The sequence below is a fragment of the Plecotus auritus genome (assembly GCF_963455305.1).
Source record: "Plecotus auritus genome assembly, chromosome: 8".
NCBI lineage: Eukaryota > Metazoa > Chordata > Mammalia > Chiroptera > Vespertilionidae > Plecotus > Plecotus auritus.
The window spans coordinates 95,065,435-95,084,432 of record NC_137782.1 but is presented as its reverse complement, the minus strand read 5'-3'; the positions used below and the strand labels follow the sequence as shown (position 1 = coordinate 95,084,432).

The following is an 18,998-nucleotide window of genomic DNA, read 5'->3' as shown; positions in this document are numbered from 1 at the left end:
AAAGGGGGGGGGGATAGTGGAAGAATATCATGTAAGGAAAAATATCCTGTAAGTAAATTACATCTAGAAAATTTTTACTTTAAAAAATTAATTTTCATTTGTAATGCTAACAGCAAGACACCAATGAAAAACATACATGGTGTCAAACAGGCCAAAGGAAAATTGTTTGGGCAAAAATAAAAAGGATCCCAAGTAAAATTTATAGAAAAGATTCCTTTATTAACTTTTGGTCGAGAATATGTTTGTATATTTTCAGAAAACAACTTCAAGACCATGTAGATTCCTACAACAGAGAGGGATTGACAGGTCTACTCCAACCACGAAGACAAGAGAAGAAACAGTCCAGAGATAGAAGATGCTGACGACGCCTTGCCATGCTAGCAGTCAGCAGCTGCACGTCGCTGCAGGTTACCCAGGACCAAACCAGAGAGGGTCGGACCTACATTGCCACCATTTGTCCACCATCCAAATATCAACTATTGTCTGTTTGCTTCCAGTTTGCTTCCGAACCATCGGATCTAGCATCAGATCCCTACAAATAAGACTATATGAACTCCGCCTAAAAAACAAAGAAGGGGGATCTGTTGGAGACCGGGTGTAAGCTGACTCGGTCCTTGCACCTGAGGGGACTAGCAAGGCTGTCCCCTACCCACACAGTTTTCCCAGGCTTGTTTGGATGGCGGTTATCAGTAGAATGAGAGCAACCTTTCATAGCTTACCAAGAAGTCTGTAACTATTTACTGAGATTTGCTGTACTGAGAATCTGTCCTTCTGCTCTGTCTCTCCCTTAGAGATTAAGAGGAACAAAGAATACATTCCTCTTGACAGACCTCCTATTCAGTGTTTTATGTATAAAAAGCATTACGCAGTTAATAAACTTGCTGCAGTCTCTCGATGACCTGTAGTCCTCCCGATCCCACTTTCCTGTCTTTCTTTCTTTTCTCAATTCCCACCTCCCTACCTCAGCTCGGTTCAACCTGTCAGGCTGGCCCTGGCAATATTCTGATACAGAAATCTCACCATTCCCTATGAGCAAAGGCCTGGAGGGGGATCTCGAGTACAGTATTTCATTTTCTTTTTTTTTTTAATTTTTAAAAAATTATTATTTTTAAAATATGTTTTATTGATTTTTTTACAAAGAGGAAAGAAGAGGGATAGAGAGTTAGAAACATCAGCCGCCTACTGGGGATGTGCCCACAACCAAGGTACATGTCCTTGACTAAAATCGAACCTGGGACCCTTCAGTCCGCAGGCCGACGCTCTATCCACTGAGCCAAACTGGTTAGGACAGTATTTTGTTTTCTATAGAACATTAAGACAACTGAAGTAAAATGGGAAATTGAATTAAAAATATAGGCTTCTTTCTTGAGGAGAGAACACACAGGTTGATAGATGATAGAGATGGATAGATAAGTTGAGACATACAGGGTATCCCCAAAAAATGTATATGCACTTTGAATGAGTATAAAGTCAGTGTTTATAAACATACAGCTCATTTTCAAGATTTAAAAGAATCTATAGAAATGATTTTTTTTTAAATCATTTCCATGTTTTTGAACTGATGACCATTCTGATCCAGGCATTGCTGATAACGCGATGCAATGGAATCACAAACGTCAAGAATCATTTCGTTGGGTACTTATGTGCCCTCAATTCATTGACTGTTGCCAGTTTTATGCTGTGAACTTTATTTTTTATGTATCCCCCATAAAAAAATAGTCTAGTGGCACTTTACAATAAATTTTCTTTGTTCAAAGCTTAGTCTGGCTTCACCCATTATTTCAAATCAGTTAAACCTCAAAAGGAGTGAAAATTAAGTGAGTTATCAGCTGTCAAAGTGTATACATTTTTGGGACACCCTATCTATATGCATACATACAGTCACATGTGTGCGGGTGGATAGATGGACGGACAGATGAATGGTTAGAGTGGCAAGCAGAAGAATGTTGCCCAGCCCTTAATCCCCAGGTCCTGTGAGTATGTTACCTTCCCTGGCAAAAAGGACTTTGCAGGAGTAATTGTGGGTATAGTAAGATGATGAGATTATTGGGGTGAGCCCCATTTACCACCCGAGTCTTTAAAAAGGAGAAAGCGGCAGGAGATTGGGTCAGAGAGATGGCGGGCGCTGTGAAGGACAGGATGTGGTTTGGGCAGAAGCGTGGCTCCTCAGGATGCTGTGAGTCAGCAAACCAGCTTCACCAGGGATGTCAGGAAAGCAGACCCTCAGCCCGCACCCTCAGACCCACTGAGTTCCACCCAACCTCACAGGAAACTGCAGGCAACTCTGGTGCCCATTGCGGGCAGCGACCCTGGGGCAGACCGCTATCTGGCATACAGGCCCCTGGGAGATCACCTGACTTCTCTGTGTCTCAGTTTCCTCTTGAGAAAAGTGGGGAGTCATGGTGCAGTGCCCTGTACCGAACAGCCCTCGGCGATAGCCAGTCTGGACGCCTGGTCCTGGCAGACACTCAAAGCAGGGGCCAGGGCCTCAGAAGTGGGTGCCTGCAGCCATGGAGGGCTGAGCCACTGCAGGGCAGAGTCAGGAGTTTGAGTTGCCTCTTGAAGCATAGCTAGGCTTCGGATCAAATACTGACAGTCGTGGGGTGCAGAGGCTGAGCGTGCCTGGAAGGGGAGGCTGCTGGGGGCTGGAGAGTCTTAGGGACGTGGGGTCAGAGTCCTATTAGAGAATGGGAGAGGGCCAGCGACACCACACAAAGTCACCGAGTGGGAGAGGAGGAGATTGTGCGGAAAGGAGACCGAAAGCTTGGTGGGGGTCTGGAGAGGGCAGGGGCCGGATCAAGAGCGGGCTTTCTAACTCATGCGCCATGGCAGCACGGAGGGTTATGAGCAAAGGAGCAAGACAATCAAAAAATGGTATTAAAACCCACACCAACCACGTGCTGCCTGTGCACTGTGCGTGTGCATGTGGTAGAGAACAGTCAGGAAGGGCATCTAATGCTGACATTGACTGTCTCTGGTGGAGAGATTACTAGGAGTTTTATTGTTTTCTCTTTGTTCATCTGTATCTTCTAATTTTCTGCAAAAGACCTGCATTCCTTGCATGATTAAAAAAGCAGTAAAAGCTGTAATAATTAACATGCTTTCTCTTCAGGACTTAACCTGGATGAGTGTGGTTCAAGTCAGTTATTTCAAATATGCACTGGGGCCCTGGCCTTGGGAAGGTGCCATTGAAATTACACAGCCAGAGGGCTGTGGGGACCAGCTGAGTACTGTCCCCTTGAAACCCCAGCCCCGGGCAGGCACCCTTTCCCTGGAGCACAGAGGCACCTTTTGAATCCCGGGAGGTATTTCTCCTGGGGTTTAGTGAGACCAAGGTCTGTAGTTACCAACAGGACAGGCACATGCGGAAGGGACAGCGGTGGCCAAACACCTACCTTCTCGGTGCTTTCTGCTTGCTGCTCCCCTGGCACATCTTCGCCCTCCTCCGAGGCAGTCCCTTCGTCCATCCTGGCTCAGACCCCGGGTCCCCGGATGTCATCCCTGGGGCTGTTGGGCAGGAGAGCTGAAAATACCAGGCACATTGGCATCATATTGCTCAAAGCCCTTCTGGTGGGGACAATCCTAAGGGCTCTGTCTCTGCACACAGGACACCTATCTGGGAAAGTCAAGGCGCGGAAGTGCTGCATCGCCAAACAGGGTAAGCGCTCCTGGGTGGGGCCTACGGACTGCCGGCTGGGTCCACAGAGGAAAGCCCAGATGTGTGGTGTTCCTGGAGGCCTAGGGAACAGCATGGCCAGCTCCTCTCCATCCCCCAGTTCTCCCTCTCTGGGAACCCCTGCGCCCAATACCTCATTGTCTCTCGGAGAAGGAAGGCTAACCCAGGCCTTGAATGCCCCTCTCTCAGGCCTAACACCTTCTTTATAACCTGCCAGTCTCAGGATGAAGAAGCGTGGCCCCTCCCTCTGGCTCCACCCACCCACCTGGGAGAACAGCCTGCCAGGATCTGGGCCCAGCCCTGTCATTGTCCCCACAGTGACATCAGCACTGAGGTTCCCGCACCCTCGTCTGTTGCCCCGTGTGAGACCTCCAGAATAGGACAACACCCCCCGTTATAAAATCCAGAGGCGTAGGATCCCTCTCAATGGGACTGTGGACTGTGGACTAACTATTTAATCACCAGGTGGGGACTCTCTCCCCACTCCCCCTTGTCTGGAGTCTATCTGGCAATAAGAGTTTCTGGTTTATAATCTTAGATGACCCAGAGAGCTCTCTTAGGCAGCGTTCATTTCACATGTTGCCTCTGTTACCAGGAAGCTCAGAGTTAAAGTTTATGTCTCGTTAGGAAAAATCTCTCACCCAGAGTCTTGGGTACAATTAATTCTTCCTTTGAAGTTTTTTTCATGATTTTCTTTTGTTTGGCATTTGGGGCCTTTGTTCTGTCCTGTCCCCCACCCCCGGTGTGGCAGCCCACTTCCCTCGAGAACAGGCTGGGAAGACGTTCTATCGGAGGCAGATGCCAAGGGACTGTTCACACTTCTTCTCCATCGTCGCACGTCCTACCTGCTGGCAGCGCCCTCAGCCCGGGGCCCAGGGCAAAGCTGTGTTACCTTCCATGGCTGCGTCTCCCCTCCTTCTGCAGGGCTGGTCCCAGTCCATCGTCCCGACTCTGTCTTGCTCACCGGCCGGGCATCTGCATCCTGGGCCGGGACACTGATCCCATGGCGGTGCAGCGCCCAGTACACAGACGTGGCCTTCTCCTTCTGCTCCGTGGGCAGAGGCAGGCTGCCGCTCAAGCAGCACCAGGTGAGCCGGGGCTCGGCCCGCAACGAGAGGAAGGGGCCCTGGGGCCCACAGAGGCCAGAGCTCTCGGAGGTCCTGCTCCGGGCCAGCTCAGGCCAGCCTGAGGGCAGAGGGACCGAGAGGACGGAGCTGGGCTCGAGGGGGCAGCAGGGACTGTGACCCGCCAGGGGCCCTGGAGGCCCCGCCACTTCCCTGCTGAGCGTCCAGGGACTCCAGACACCCGCAGTGGGCCTGGCCCTTGCCCGCATGCTGCCCACACAGAGCTGTCCAGCGTCTCGGGCCTCACTCCTCCCGGAGTCACAATGCGGGGTAGGCAGGGCAGAGGCCATCTCCCAGGGGGCCCCAACACTAGAGCCTGGAGATGCTTCAGCTGCAGGGGTGCTGGTGTCCAAATTTCCTTTCTCTTCTCCTGATACCCCCTTTCTTCTGCTCCACAGCCTGGGCCAGCTGGAGTCCTCCTCCAAGTTGTCGGCTCTACTTGGGGCCAGGCCTGGGGCGGGGTGGGTCCCCAGTCCTAGCCCAGCAGAGGAGGCCGAGTCCTGGGGCAGCCCGCTCCTGCAGAGAGGGTCCTGGCTGCACTCCAGCCCCGGGGCGCCAGGCGGCGGCTGCAGTGTCTCTCCCTGCGGTAACCTGAGCAGGTACTTGGGGGGGAAGGTGGTGTCTGGAGGCTGGGCAGGCAGGGGGGCGGCCCCCCCGGGGGCTCCAGCTGCAGGACCACGCATAGGCGCCTCGTGCCTGGGCCCCACCAGTCGCAGGACCACCGAGGGCACAGAGAACAATGCACCAGAAGCCCCCCTGCCGTCGGCACTCCTGTGCAGCCTGTCCCCAGAGTCACTGTCCTGGTTCAAGGAGGGTGGGGATCTGTCCTGCGCTGGGTCCCCGGGGGCCTGGTCTCTCACTCCCAGAGACCCCAGCTGCTCTGGGAAGCTCAGCTGCTCCACCCGCAGCTTCTTCCTCTCTGCGGGCAGCTTGTCCCCAGCAGGCTGGGGCTCCCCAGAGCTCCCGCTGGGCCGTCTCAGGACTGCAAGGGCCTGCTGCCAGGGCTCCTTGGTGTCCCTGCCACTCCCGGGGCCTCCTTCCAGCTTGGGGTCTGGCAAAACCAGCCTGGGAGCCTCCAGGTCCCCACCTTTGAGGGGACCAGGGACTAGGGGCAGCTGACACCCCAGCTCCGGCCTCCCATTTGGAAGAAGCACAAGGCTCTTGCTGCCCGGACACCAGGGTTCCCTGCTGCTGAGGGCAGGAGGTGTCAGGGCCCTGCCCGCCCCAGGCTCTTCACTGCCTCTTGCTCTGGCCACTGGCTCCCTCTGCTTGGTGGGCTTGGTCACCAAGAAGCCTTCTGTGGCTGGTGGACTTTCCCAAGGCTCTGGCCTGGCCCCCACAGAAGTGTCCTCACAAGCGGGGGTCCTCCTGTCCTGAGACGGGGCTGCACCCTCGCCCCCTACCGCCTCCTCCAGCACAGGCAGGTCCGGCACTGCGCCCCAGCCCGCGCCCAACTCCCGGGCCCTCCTGCCTCGCTGGCGGCCGGCGCTCCTCTGGTAGATCCTCTGGAAAGTCTCACAGCCGTACACCTGCCACTTCTCCTGGGAGAACGGCCTGGGCTTCCTCTGGCTGGGCCTCCTCGTGGCCGCCTTGCCCTTGCCCGCCGGCCCCTCCCCGGCTGCAGCTTGCTTTCTGTCCCGGTCCTCTGCGGGGGCCTCAGTGTCTCCAGGGGCAGGACACGGCAGGTCCTCCACCGCAGCCTGTCTGACCAGGGCCCGGGGGTGACTGCTGGGGACCTCCCCCAGTTGGGCAGGGACAGACCTGGGGCTCAGAGGCCTCCGCCTCCCGTGACGGGTGTCCTGGGGGTCCAGCAGCTCCTGCCACATCCTGGTGCCCTCGATGAAGGGCAGCGAGTTGCTCCTGGTAACGGGAACGCATTCCATGGCGGTGGAGAGCTGAGTGGGGACAGAGTGGAAGAGGAGGGGCCGCGCCGTGTCAGAGGCCACGCAGGTGGAGCGGGCGGGGCAGAGGGCCCCATGCCTCCTGCGTCCCGGCTCCAGTGCTCGGATCTCAAAATGGAAGGAGTCCTTGTAGGTGTAGGGCACGGGCAGGTCGATGCTGCCCTGCTTGGACAGGACTGTCTTGCGGGGCCGCACATGGTCCAGCTGGGGATCGTCCACCACGGCCTGGTTATGGGAGATGAGCCGGGCGATGCGTTCCTCCAGCTGCCGCTTCTCCAGCTCCAGGCTGGGTTCCTGCCCTCCGGGCTCAGCCCTGGCCCCCCCAGGCCATGGGGCACCCTCCCTCTCGGACTCCACACTGTGATCTGACAGGCTGTGTGGGGGGCTGCCTGGGGCCGGCGGCTGCTCCGAGCTGTCCGAGCGGGACAGGTAGCCCGAGTCGGTGCTCTCACACTTCCTCAGCCGGCTCTCCACAGCCCGGGTGTCCTGGGGCTTCTCCAAGGCCCATGCCTGTGGCTGCAGGGAGCACGCCCTGCCCGCGGTTGGAGACTTCTGCTCTGGCGGTTTACGCCCGCGCTGAGAGCTGGCCAGGGGGAACCCAGCGGGAGCCGCGTGGGTAGAGTTCAGAGGGGCCTCTCTGTCAGCCAGTGTGGACCCTGGACAGAAAAGAGCTTCCGACTTTGGATCTAGGCTCTTGGCAGTTGGGGGCAGATGCGTGGTGGGCACGAGGCAGTGCCCAGAACCCTGGACACCTGGAGAAAGGGCTCTCTCTGATCGAGCCCCATCACCCGCACCGAGGCTCCAGCCGTCCCCCCTGCCGACTGCTCCGGGGGTCTCCGCAGCCTTGTCCCCCTCCTCCAGGAGGCTGGTCCCCGCACCGTCGGACCCCACAGACAGCCGAGAGTTGTTGAGGTGTGTCTGGGTGCGCCTGTGCTTATACAGGTTGCTCTGGGTCTTAAAGGCGATGCCGCAGGTGGCGCACGGGAAGGGCCTCTCTCCTGTGTGGGACCGAATGTGCTTCTCCAGCACACTGGGTTTCAGGCAGTCCCGGCCACAGTGTGGGCACAGGTACTTGCCAGCTTTACGTGCCTTCCCCGGACTGCCCAGCGTGGGCCCTGGTGACAGGACAGGTAGAGTGCCCACAATGTTCACAGTGACCGTTGGGGTCACTGGCTTCCCGACCTGGGCAGGGCCAGGGCCTTCAGGGTGCAGCAGGGGGCTGAGGATGAAGGGTACGCTGCCCCCGTCCATGCCTCCCGTCACCAGGGGAGCACGTGGCTGGAGACCCCCAGGAGGCACTGTGTGGTACAGTGGGATGGGCAGCGCCTTCAGGAACACAGTGGGCGCCAGGCTCTGCTCTGGCGGCAGAATGATGGGGCCCAGAGTCAGGTGTGGTGAGGCCTGCCGACCTGGGGCCCCTGGGGTCCCAGGGGCAAGAGCTGGCTGATCCCTGGCAGGTGAGGCAGGGCAGTTGAGTTCTGGCACCTCCATCCCACATCGTCTGTGTAGCCCAGGATGCTAGGTAACCTGCAGGCAAAACCAGAGTTTACCATGGGCACCTGTCTCTCATCACACGCACACTCTCCCTGCCGTCCACCAGGCATTCATACCCACTGCAGCCTGACAACAATCCCCCAAGAAAAGTACTCTCATCCCCATATCAGGAAAGGGGAAAGTGAGGCTCAGAGAATGGAGGTGACTTGCCATGCAGCTTACATGGCAAAGGCAGTGGCACGCAGGAGCCAGCTCAGACCGGTTCACACTGGCTCTTGAGAGCTGATGGTTAAGTTTCCAGGAATTTTGCAAGCCAGTTGTTAAGCATGGCCATAATTAAATGTTAAATTATATAAACTTACAATTAAATAACATATTAAAAAGGTACTACAACTGAATGTCACATGCAAAAGAATGAAGTTAAACCTCTACCTCACACCATATACAAAAATGAACTCAAACTGTATCACAGACCTAAATGTAAGAGCTAAAACTATAAAACTCTTAGAAGAAAACAAAGGAGTAAATATTCATGAATTTGGGTTTTGCAACCAATTCTTAGATATGACACCAAAATAATCAGCAATTCAAAAAGATAAATTGGACTTCATCAAAATTAAAAACTTTTGAGCATCAAAGGACACATCAAGGAAATGAAAAGACAAAGGACTCTTACAACTCAACAACAAAAAGATAAACAACTCGATTTAAAACTGAGCAAAGGAATTGAATAGACATGTCTCCAAGGAAGATACACAAATGGCCCAAGTACATGCAAAGATGCTCAATATCAAGAGTCATTAGAAAAATGTGAGTAAAAAATGCCATGAGATGTGACTCCTCACCAGCTAGCATGGCTATGGTAATAATAATAACCTGGAAATAACAAATGCTGATGAGGATGTGGAGGAATTGGAACCCTTCTGCATTGCTAGCGGGAATGTAAAATGGTGCAGCCACATGGAGAACAATTTGGCAGCTCCCTAAAAAGTTAAATATAGACCCAGCAATTCAACTTCTGGGGATATACCCAAAAGAATTGAAAATAGGTATTCAAATACAAACCTGCATACTAGCATAACTCAAAAGAGCCAAAAGTTGAAATCAACCCAGATATCCATCCACTGATGGATAAATAAGCAAAATATATTATATCCATATAGTGGGATATTATTCAGCCATAAAAAGAGAAAAAAACTTAAAAACATGCTACAACGTGTTTGAACCTTGAAAATATTATGCTGAGTTCAAAAAGCCAGACTCCAAAGGTTACATATGTATAATTCCATTTATCTGAAAAACACAGAATAGGCAAATATATAGACACACAAAAAACAAGTTATGGTGATTGCCAGGGGTGGAAAGAGAATGAGGAATGGCTGTTTGCTGAGTACAGGGCTTCCTTGAGGTGTGATGAAATGCTCTGGAACCAGGAGAAACCAAGATGGCGGCATAGGTAAGCACCTAAATTGCTGCCTCGCACAACAATTTCAAAACTACAACTAAAAGACAGAACGGACACCATCCAGAACCACAGGAAAGCTGGCTGAGTGAAAATTCTACAACTAGAAGGAAAGAGAAAAGCTCACAGAGAACTGGAGGTACGGCAAAGGGTTTTGTGCGCGCAGAGAGAAAGGGCGGCTGAGAACCTGGCTGACTTTCTCTGGTGGAAAGGGGAAGGAAGCCCCCGACCGCACTGAACCCCAGTTCTGACTGCACTGAACCCCAGTTCCAGGCGAGCCCCTGGGGACCCAAGCTCTTACCGGGGGAATCTGGACTCTCGGGCGGAGACTCGGGAGCCAGGGAAGGCAGAGGTCTGGGGGCGCACACATGCCAGTGCGTACAAAGGCTGCGGAGGTTGCCACAGGCTTTCCCTAGTGGAAGGGAGTCAGAAGCTCCTGACTGCACTGAGCCCCAGTTCTGACTGCACTGAACCCCAGTTCCAGGCGAGCCCCTGGGGACCCACACTCTTGTGGGGGGGAATCTGGACTCTCGGGTGGAGACTCGGGAGCTGGGGAAGGCAGAGGTCTGAAGGCGCGCGCGTGCACGCAAGGGCAAGGCTGACGGGAAGCCAAGACTGTCTGCTCTGCCCTGAGACTCCACCCCATCCAAGCTGAGCACAGAGGCTTTTGCAATTTGGCAAGTCTAATCCTATAAGGCTGTCTCCAGCACCGAACTTCTCCCAGCATAGACACAGCTGATCCTTACAGCCAACTGGCCTGGAGGTCAATTCCTCCCAGTGATACCAACAACAATGAAGACTTAACTACACACAGTCCACAAAGGGGTGCACCAAGAGTGTCCACCTCAGGTTAACTGGGGAGGCAGACCCACTGGGCCCTATAGAAAACCTAGCACACAAATCTACCCTACCAACTCAGGGAAGCAGTGAAAATGCGGCATCAAAGAAACAGATCACAAACGAAAGAAATGGAGGAAAACAAATGACTGGATATAGAATTCAAAACCACGGTTATAAGGCTTTTCAAGAATTTCCTAGAAAAGGCCGATAAATATAACAAGACCCTCGAAGATATGAAAAAGGACCAACTAGAAATTAAACATACACTGACTGAAATAAAAAATATTATACAGAGACCCAAAAACAGACTAGAGGAACACAAGAATCAAGTCAAAGAATTGAAATACAAAGAAGCAAAAAACACTCAACCGAAAAAGCAAAAAGCAAAAAAAAAAATTCAAAAAGTTGAAGATAGTGTAAGAAGACTCTGGGACAACTTCAAGCTTACCAACATCAGAATTATGGGGGTGCCAGAAGAAGAGAGAGAGCAACATACTGAAAACCTATTTGAAGAAATAATGACAGAAAACTTCCCCCACCTGGTGAAAGAAATAGACTTACAAGTCCAGGAAGCCCACAGAACCCCAAACAAAAGGAATCCAAAGAGGACCACACCAAGACACATCATAATTAAAATGCCAAGAGAAAAGACAAAGAGAGAATATTAAAAGCAGCAAGAGAAAAACAGTTAGTTACCTACAAGAAAGCACCCATACGACTGTCAGCTGATTTCTCAACAGAAACTATGCAGGCCAGATGGGAGTGGCAAGAAATTTTCAAAGTGATGAATAGCAAGAACCTACAACCAAGATTACTCTACCCAGCAAAACTATCATTCAGAATTGAAGGGCAGATAAAGAGCTTCACAGATAAGAAAAAGCTAAAGGAGTTCATCACCACCAAACCAGTATTATATGAAATGCTGAAAGGTATTCTTAAAGAAGAGGAAGAAGAAAAAAGTAAAGATAAAAATTATGAACAATAAATACATATCTATCAACAAGTGAACCTAAAAATCAAGTGAATTAAAAACCTGAGGAACAGAATAATCTGGTGAATATAATAAATTCAGGGGCATAGAAAGGGAATGGACTGATAATTCTCAGGGGGAAAGGGGAATGGGGGGTTCAGGAAGAGACTGGACAAAAATCATACACCTATGGATGAGGACAGTGGAGGGGAGGTAAGGGCAGAAGGTGGGGTGGGAACCGGGTGGAGGGGAGCTATGGGGGGAAAAAGGAGAAACAATTGTAATAATCTGAATAAAGATTTATTAAAATAAAAAAAGAAGAAGAAGAAGAAAAGAAATGCTCTGGAACCAGATAACAGGTGGTCGTGGCACGCTGTAAATGTACTGCCCCCTGATTGTACACTTTACAGAGTTAAAATTCCAAATTTAATGTTATGTAAATTTTACCACAGTAATAGGTTACTAAATACTCAAAACTCATCACTTACTAATTATTTTATTACATCTTTCCATTCTCAATGTTCTTGAGATTATTTACATTGATTGTATCATTATAGTGGAAATACCATCTAATGGTGTGGTACCTCTCCCCAACTTTGGATTCTGTAATGTTATGTTGATAGCCTGGAACTGGCAGTAATTGGCAGGTGCCACATGAATCTTCTTTTTCTTTTATCCTGGGACTCTCCCATTCTCTGTTCCTCACAAACTCATCTAACATTATAGATCTCACAGTAGCATGCCACCTGCCTCAGAGAGAGAGAGAGAGAGAGAGAGAGAGAGAGAGAGAGAGAGAGAGACCTTATACTTTTCAAAGGAAAGACTTAAAGACACATCTTTAGAGATTAGTAGGTGGCTACTATAATTCTTCAGCGCTGACATAGTGGAAGACTATGTCTGACACCACAGAGCTGCATCCTTCCTACGAGCTGAGGAATTTCACCATGCTCCCCAAGACCACCAAACCTGAGTTCCTGAGCCTCATTGCCCTCCTTGCTGGGGGTCCCCTGGACCCAGTTCCCTTGGCTCTGAGAGCAGGTCACTTGGCAGAGCTCAAGGAGGACCAGGTGAAATGATGCCTGTGACAACACAGAATGCAGTGCCAGGCATGGAGCAAGAGCTTGACTCACCCAGTTTTCAAAAATCCTCCATAATATTTTGAGCTATTAATGCGCAATTGCTCCCCCACCCGATCATGCCTCTGACCCCCTTTCTCTTCCCTCAGAAGTCAGTGCAGCAGGCTCCCTTAAGGCTCTGGGAAGGGGTGCTGTCTCAGGTTGGGTCCCAAGTAAAGGATGTCATTACCAGGACCTTATTTGGGAGGTGACCCAGGAAACAGCTGCAGGGGGGTGGGAAAGCGGGGTGACGGAGCTGTGAAGCGAGTCCCACTGTGACAGCTGGAGCTTCATGGGGGTTCACACCAAGATTGTGCAGACACACATCTCAGTTACCCCACCCGGGGTGGGGGGAGCCATCACGCTTTGAGGGCCACTGCTTGCAGGTCCAGCTGGCTGAGTGGACACACCAAGCCAGCCTGGTGGCCCCAGAAAGCCGCATGGCCCTCGGCAGGCTACAGCTGGTCCGTGCGGAGAGAGATTGATGGTCAGGGCTTCTGCCACAGCTGCTGTGGCAGAAACGGGACAGAGCCTTCTGGATACCAGAGCCTAAACCGAAGGAGGAAACCAGAGGGCGAGCAGTTCTGCCATCCTCAGGAGCAGGTGGGAGGCAGACCATCAGGATGGACGGGAGAGGACCCTCAACTTCTACTACAGTGGGGAGTTGGGTACAGGGATGACCTGGACCCTGTCCCCCGGGCAACTGGGGAGGCCCCAGGCCACAGAGCAGCAACATCCACAGCATGTGTCCTGCTGGGAGGGACTGACAGTCTCGGCACCTGGAGCCAGGCAGCCCATTTGACCTCCACAGCACCCGTGAGCGGCCGGGGACCAGGGAACGGGTGGGACAGAGGGCAACGAGCTCCAGGGGGTCTCAGTGCAGGCCTGCTTGGGGTGCTGAGGCCTGAGCCCACGTGCCCCGAGTGAGCCCAGCCTCGGTGGGAGGTGGGGTGAGAGCAAAGAAACCCAGACTGACTGCCTCGGGGAGCGGGGGGGAGGCTTGAAAATAGGCATTGCAGGAAAGGCGCGGTACTGACACACCTGTCACTGTTGCTTTGTTCTCTGCAGCCTGCTCTGCGAGCACAGCAAAAGCCACATCTCCTCATCGCAGCTGATCCCTGCTGGCAGGGTAACGCACTGGCTAACCTCCTCCCAGGAGAGGGCACTTGTCAGCTGGACTCACTGTCCAGTGCTTCCCCCTTGCCATCCTGAGGGGCCACAACGTGGGGGCTCCATGGGCCCCTCGCTTCCTCCATGCCCCCTCCCCGCCCCACGCCAGGAATCTTCATTGCGTGAGTGCACAGCGTCTCACAGAGAAGCAGGAGAAACCTGAGGGAGAGAAGTGAGCCTTCCCAAGGCCCCATTTTAAAAAACAAATCAAGGGGCCTGGGCCAAGAAGTAGGTTTCAAAAATTCACTTTTGGAGTCCTGAGGCAGGTGGCCGCTGAGAAATGCTGTAAATGTGTTAAACAGACAGAATTTCTCAGGAAGAATATAGGGGCTGAAATGCTTCAGGGACAAGTCCCCGAGCCTCAGCCCGCCCTGCATGCCGACGCCTCGCACACCCGGGGCTGGGCTGTCTTGCTGACACACTGTTACTCCAGAAGCCTGTGCACAGCCGTGTGCATGTGCTCAGGGCCGCTCGCTGCTCACTTAAACATGGCTAAAATGGCACATGTTACGTTAGGTATATTTCACAACTTTTAAAAAGTGAAAAGATGCCCTGGCCAGTGTTGCTAAGTGGTTAGTGTGTCAGCCCACACACCGCAGGGTCCCGGGTTCAATTCCTGGTCAAGGGCATGTATCCAGGTTTCGAGTTCACTCCCAGTCCTGGTCGGGGCGCGGGAGGCAATCAATCTATGTGATCTCTGACATCAATGTTCCTCCCTCTCTCCCTCCTTCTCTCCCCCCACTTCACTCTCTAAAAAACCATCTTGTAGGATTTAAAAAGAAAAAAAGATATCATTACCCAATGAGCCAAAAACTTACATTCACAAAAAAACCCTGCACACAGATGTTTATAGCAGCTTTGTTTATGATTGCCAAAACCTGGGAGCAAACAGACCTCCTTCCATAGGTGATGAATAAACTGTGTTCCATCCAGACAATGGAATATTATTCAGCGCCTAAAAGAAATGAGCTATCAGGCCATGAAAAAGCATGGAGGAGACTTAAATGCATGTCACTAAGTGAAAAAGTCAACCTGAAAGGCTATATACTGTGTGCTTCCAATTCTATGACATTCTGGAAAAGACAAAACTGTGGAGATGGTAAAAAGACCAGTGGTTGCCGAGGGTCAGAGGGGAGGGGGGTGAGCAGGGGGAGCACAGCGGATGCTCAGGGAGTGAACTGCTGTGTGAGGTCTATAACGATGGGCCCAGAGGATATGCAACACCAAGCTGAACCTTGGAGTAAACGATGCACCTCAGTTAATACTAATGTGTAATAGTGGCTCATCGATTGCAATAAAAGTACCACAAGAATGCAGCATGTTAATAATAGAGGAAACTGTACAGGGGTGAGGGTAGGTGGTATTTGGGAATCCTACCTTTCTCTCATTTTTCTAAAACCTAAAACTACTCTAAAAATTTAGGTCTATTAATTTAAAAAAATTTTTAATCAAAACAATTTTAAAAAGACATTTGAAAAGATGTTTATCCTCACTAGCCAAGAAATGCGAGGTACATACCTCAGTGTAATAACTGGAGAAGAAAGGGGGAGGACTATATCATTACCAAAAAGAGAAGGCTGTCATTTTTTCTAAGAACCATTGCAATAAATATATAACTATTAATCTTTTAAAACGTGTATCTGTGGAGCCCTCATATGCTCTTGCACACTGAGTGGCATGGCTCCATATTTGGGGGACTGCACCTCTCATTTAAGATCTTGACCTGAGAGATCTACCTAGCCCCTCCAGAGAGATCTGACCTTCCCTCCTCCTGGGCCCCCGAGGTTGCAGCCACGGGCTCCCCAGTCCTCTGGTGTCCCTCTGGCCAGTCGGAGCAGGAAGGGAAGATGGTCGGCCAGGCCTGGCTCATCTACTGAAGGCCCCACTTTTTCCAGGTGGCATCTCCAGGTCCTGCCCCTGGCCTCTGGGGCAGCACTGCCAGTCTTCACACCTCATTAACCTCCAACTGCCTGCCCACCTGTGCACCTGGGCCCACCAGGACCCAAAAGAAAGTACAGCTTAAATTATGTGTATGGGTGAGTTTCCCCAGAGAGCAAGGGTGTCTCTGAGTTCTGTCAGGTCCTGGAGTGATCTAGAAGGGTGACCAGATGGGGCTGCCTGGGTCCCCAAAACCTGGGTCCCTTCCCCAAGCTGCTCCAGACACACAATGGTTCTTGCCATGACTTCACCCAATTTCATTCCTCTGGGTGACAAAGCACATTGAGATAAGTGAGCCAGGAGAGAGTTTATCCTCAAAAACTCGGGGTGCAGGGTCGGGGCAGTTGTGGGGGGAGGGCTTGTCCAGGAATGTGTCCCTTCAACTGCCTGATTTTCATAAACGAATGATGTGGTTTCCCTGTAGATGGCCAAGGAGGTTCAGATGTTTGCAGGGAAAAGGCTGATGTCAGGGAGGCTTTGGCAGGACAGGGCACCCCCAGCCATCCTGCAGACCTGGGGTTGCCTTGAGGAAGACCCCAGGGTTCCAGTTTTAGTTTGCTGCCAACCCCACTGAGTGGCTTCTGCAAGTCCCTCTTACGTCAGAACTCTCCTTTGTGAAATGAAGATGAAGGCAGAGGATTAAGCAGATACCATCTAGCAGTACCGTAGCCTCTGTGCAGAATGGGAGCAATCGCTGAGAAAGATGAATGCGCTTTTCTCTCTTCCTTTTCCAACTCAGTCACTTACCTTGGGCAGCCCGAGGTGTCAATCTGCCTAAAGGAAGATGAGGACTTTTACAGATTTTAGCAGACATAGCTAAGCCTTCTATAGCGCCTGCTCTGTGCTGGCTACTGGTCCAAGCATTTTAACTGCCCCTAGTCACCTGACCCCCATAACAGCCCATCAGGAAGGCACTGGAGGGGTCCTAGGGAGGGGAACGAGGCACAGACAGGTGGAGAGATTTGCCCAAAGTCAAGTGGTTGGGATGTGCAGTCCCTCAAGAAGAAGGAAGACAGACAGAACAGGTGAGACTTGGCCCCCAGCCTGCAAACAAGGATTTCTGGTCAGACAATAATCTTGAGAAATAGATACTGATATTGAGAGAAAGGTTTTCCAAAATTACCTTCTCTCTTTGTTTTATTGTTTTGAGCTCCAAGGCAGGAGGATCTGTACCTGGAGTCAGGTGGCCCTGATCCAATGACTGGTGTCCTTGTAAGAAGACAGAGGATTCAGAGGTGACCATGGAGGCAGAGACTGTGGCGATGCAGCCACAAGCCATGGAATAGCTGGAGTGACCAGAAGCTGGAAGAGACATGAGGGCTCCTCCCCTGGGACCTCCAGGGGGCCACTGCCTGGCCCACACTTGATTTTGGACTTCTGGCTCCAGACTTACGTCCATCAATCTGTAGTCTGAAGACATTCATTCCCCCCTTGCATGGACCACACTGCTCCTGTCTTTGATGCCTGAGACACTCCCAAAGTCGCTCCACATGCAATGAGCTTGAATTCAGCTTCACAGTTTGGGCAAAAAAGGAACTAATGCCAACCACTTGGCACTGTCCCAGCCGTCAAGTCAATAAGCAAGTGCCCAGCAAATAGAAAACCCGAGGCCCTGGAGGCTGAGCCCCCTGGGCCTCCCCACCATGAGCCTCTCACTAGTGAGCACGGTGTCAGGGTTTGGGGTATAAGGTGCACCAAACATACAAGCCCCCTCCTGCATTGTTGATTAAACAAGGCTTTAAGACAAGTTTCAACACCCAAGGGAAGACTAGCTGAGTTGGAGATGCTGAGAAACACGGTTAGAGGCTCGACCCTTTACAGCCCTGTCTCCACAGACTGTGCAGGGGACTTTGCAGTTCTTTCCATCAAGAGATTGAGACTTGGTCTTCATCCCCTTACTCTGGGGAACAGGGTGCCACTGGTGATGGTCAGCTGGTTCCAAGACTAGGGCTGGAGAACCTGCATGTTCTGCTCTGCCTGTGCTGGGAGAACACGCCTGAGCTAGCTGCCTGGAGGATTAGAGACCTGTGGAGCTGAGACAGGCCATCCCAGGGGACAGCCCTCCAGCCCATCCAGTCCCCGGCAGACCCGGCTGCTGCCCACAGACACATACTAGTATGCCAGCCCAGCCACAATCCGACAAATCACTCAGCTGAGCCCAGCCTGAAACACCTCCCCATAGAATTGCAAGCTAAATAAATGGCATCATTTTATTCCTCTGTTTTGGGTTGTTAGAGAGCAAGAGCTAACTGAACAAACGTATGACTTCAGCATGGGGCCTAACTAAACAATTTTAAGGGTAATTTTGACCAGTGGTGATTTTTGCCCGGCCACATCCCTCAACACTGTGACTCCACCAATAACCCACTTTTCTCAGGGGACAGAGCTGGGACCGATAAATGCCATAGCATTGAAGGGGTCATTATTGATTAATCCCCTGTACATGGCATTGTACTTGGCATTTTCTTCAAATAGCAGAGGGCCCTGACACACCGTGGACCCGAGTTTCCTCGGCTTCCCTTCTTCAGCACCGGTCACCCTTCCAGCCTAGCTCGGTGCTGATACGATACAGCCTCTGTGTCTGCCCACCTTTACCCTCTTTTCTCACCCATTTGTTTAAAGAGCCTGGGTTGCCCATAAATTTGCATTTTAACATGTAGCAAGATGATCTTCCTCCATTTCTTGGGGCACTCCAGCTCAAGCACTTGCAGATATTTTGACATTCATTTTAGATCCAAAATATTTTCTGGAATGCAAACTAACTAGCTGGGACAGAGGTGACAGGTCACACAGCAGAGCTATTACCTTGGCTCCAAGGGCATGGAGTGGCCGTCACATGCCTCTCTGGCTGGATACTGGAGAGAAGGATGGGGATGGACACACACATTAACAAACACTAGGTTATGGAGTCAAATATTTCAAATAGAAAGTGGTGGGATGAATTCGCCTCCGGTATGACATTAAATGGAGTATATGACGATTCCAAGTTAGTGTGCACTGTTGGAAACTGGTCTTTGCACCCATTCAGAGATTCACGGAGCCCCGCCCCAGGGCCAGGTGCTATGTTCTGTGTTTGTCTCCTGCAGGTACACCAGGAACCAAAGGTTATGGAGCTTATACTCTAGTTAAGAAGACAGATAAGAAAGTTTTTTTTAAAAAAGTCAGTTATATAATGTATCAGAGAATGGTGTTATGGGGAAAAGAGAGCACGGTAAGGAAGGATAGGAGTGTGGGGGGAGGGGCAGCAAGGAAGGGGGTTGCCATGGTAAACAGGATGGGCAGGCAAACCTCACTGCGAAGGTGATGTC

At 51.6% G+C, this 18,998-nt stretch overlaps 1 protein-coding gene across 1 annotated transcript in view; it reads right to left on the bottom strand.

Moving 5' to 3' along the window:
* The window catches only part of ZNF831 (zinc finger protein 831), a gene marked incomplete at both ends in the record, with an annotated part of 59,965 nt that extends 51,773 nt beyond the window's left edge, over window positions 1–8,192 (bottom strand). Inside the window, 2 exons of the mRNA XM_080684557.1 lie at window positions 3,396–3,523; window positions 4,569–8,192. Coding sequence (XP_080540683.1) covers window positions 3,396–3,523; window positions 4,569–8,192 — 3,752 coding nt within the window. The remainder of the gene's footprint in view (window positions 1–3,395; window positions 3,524–4,568) is intronic.
* Between the last annotated feature and the right edge of the window lie 10,806 nt (window positions 8,193–18,998).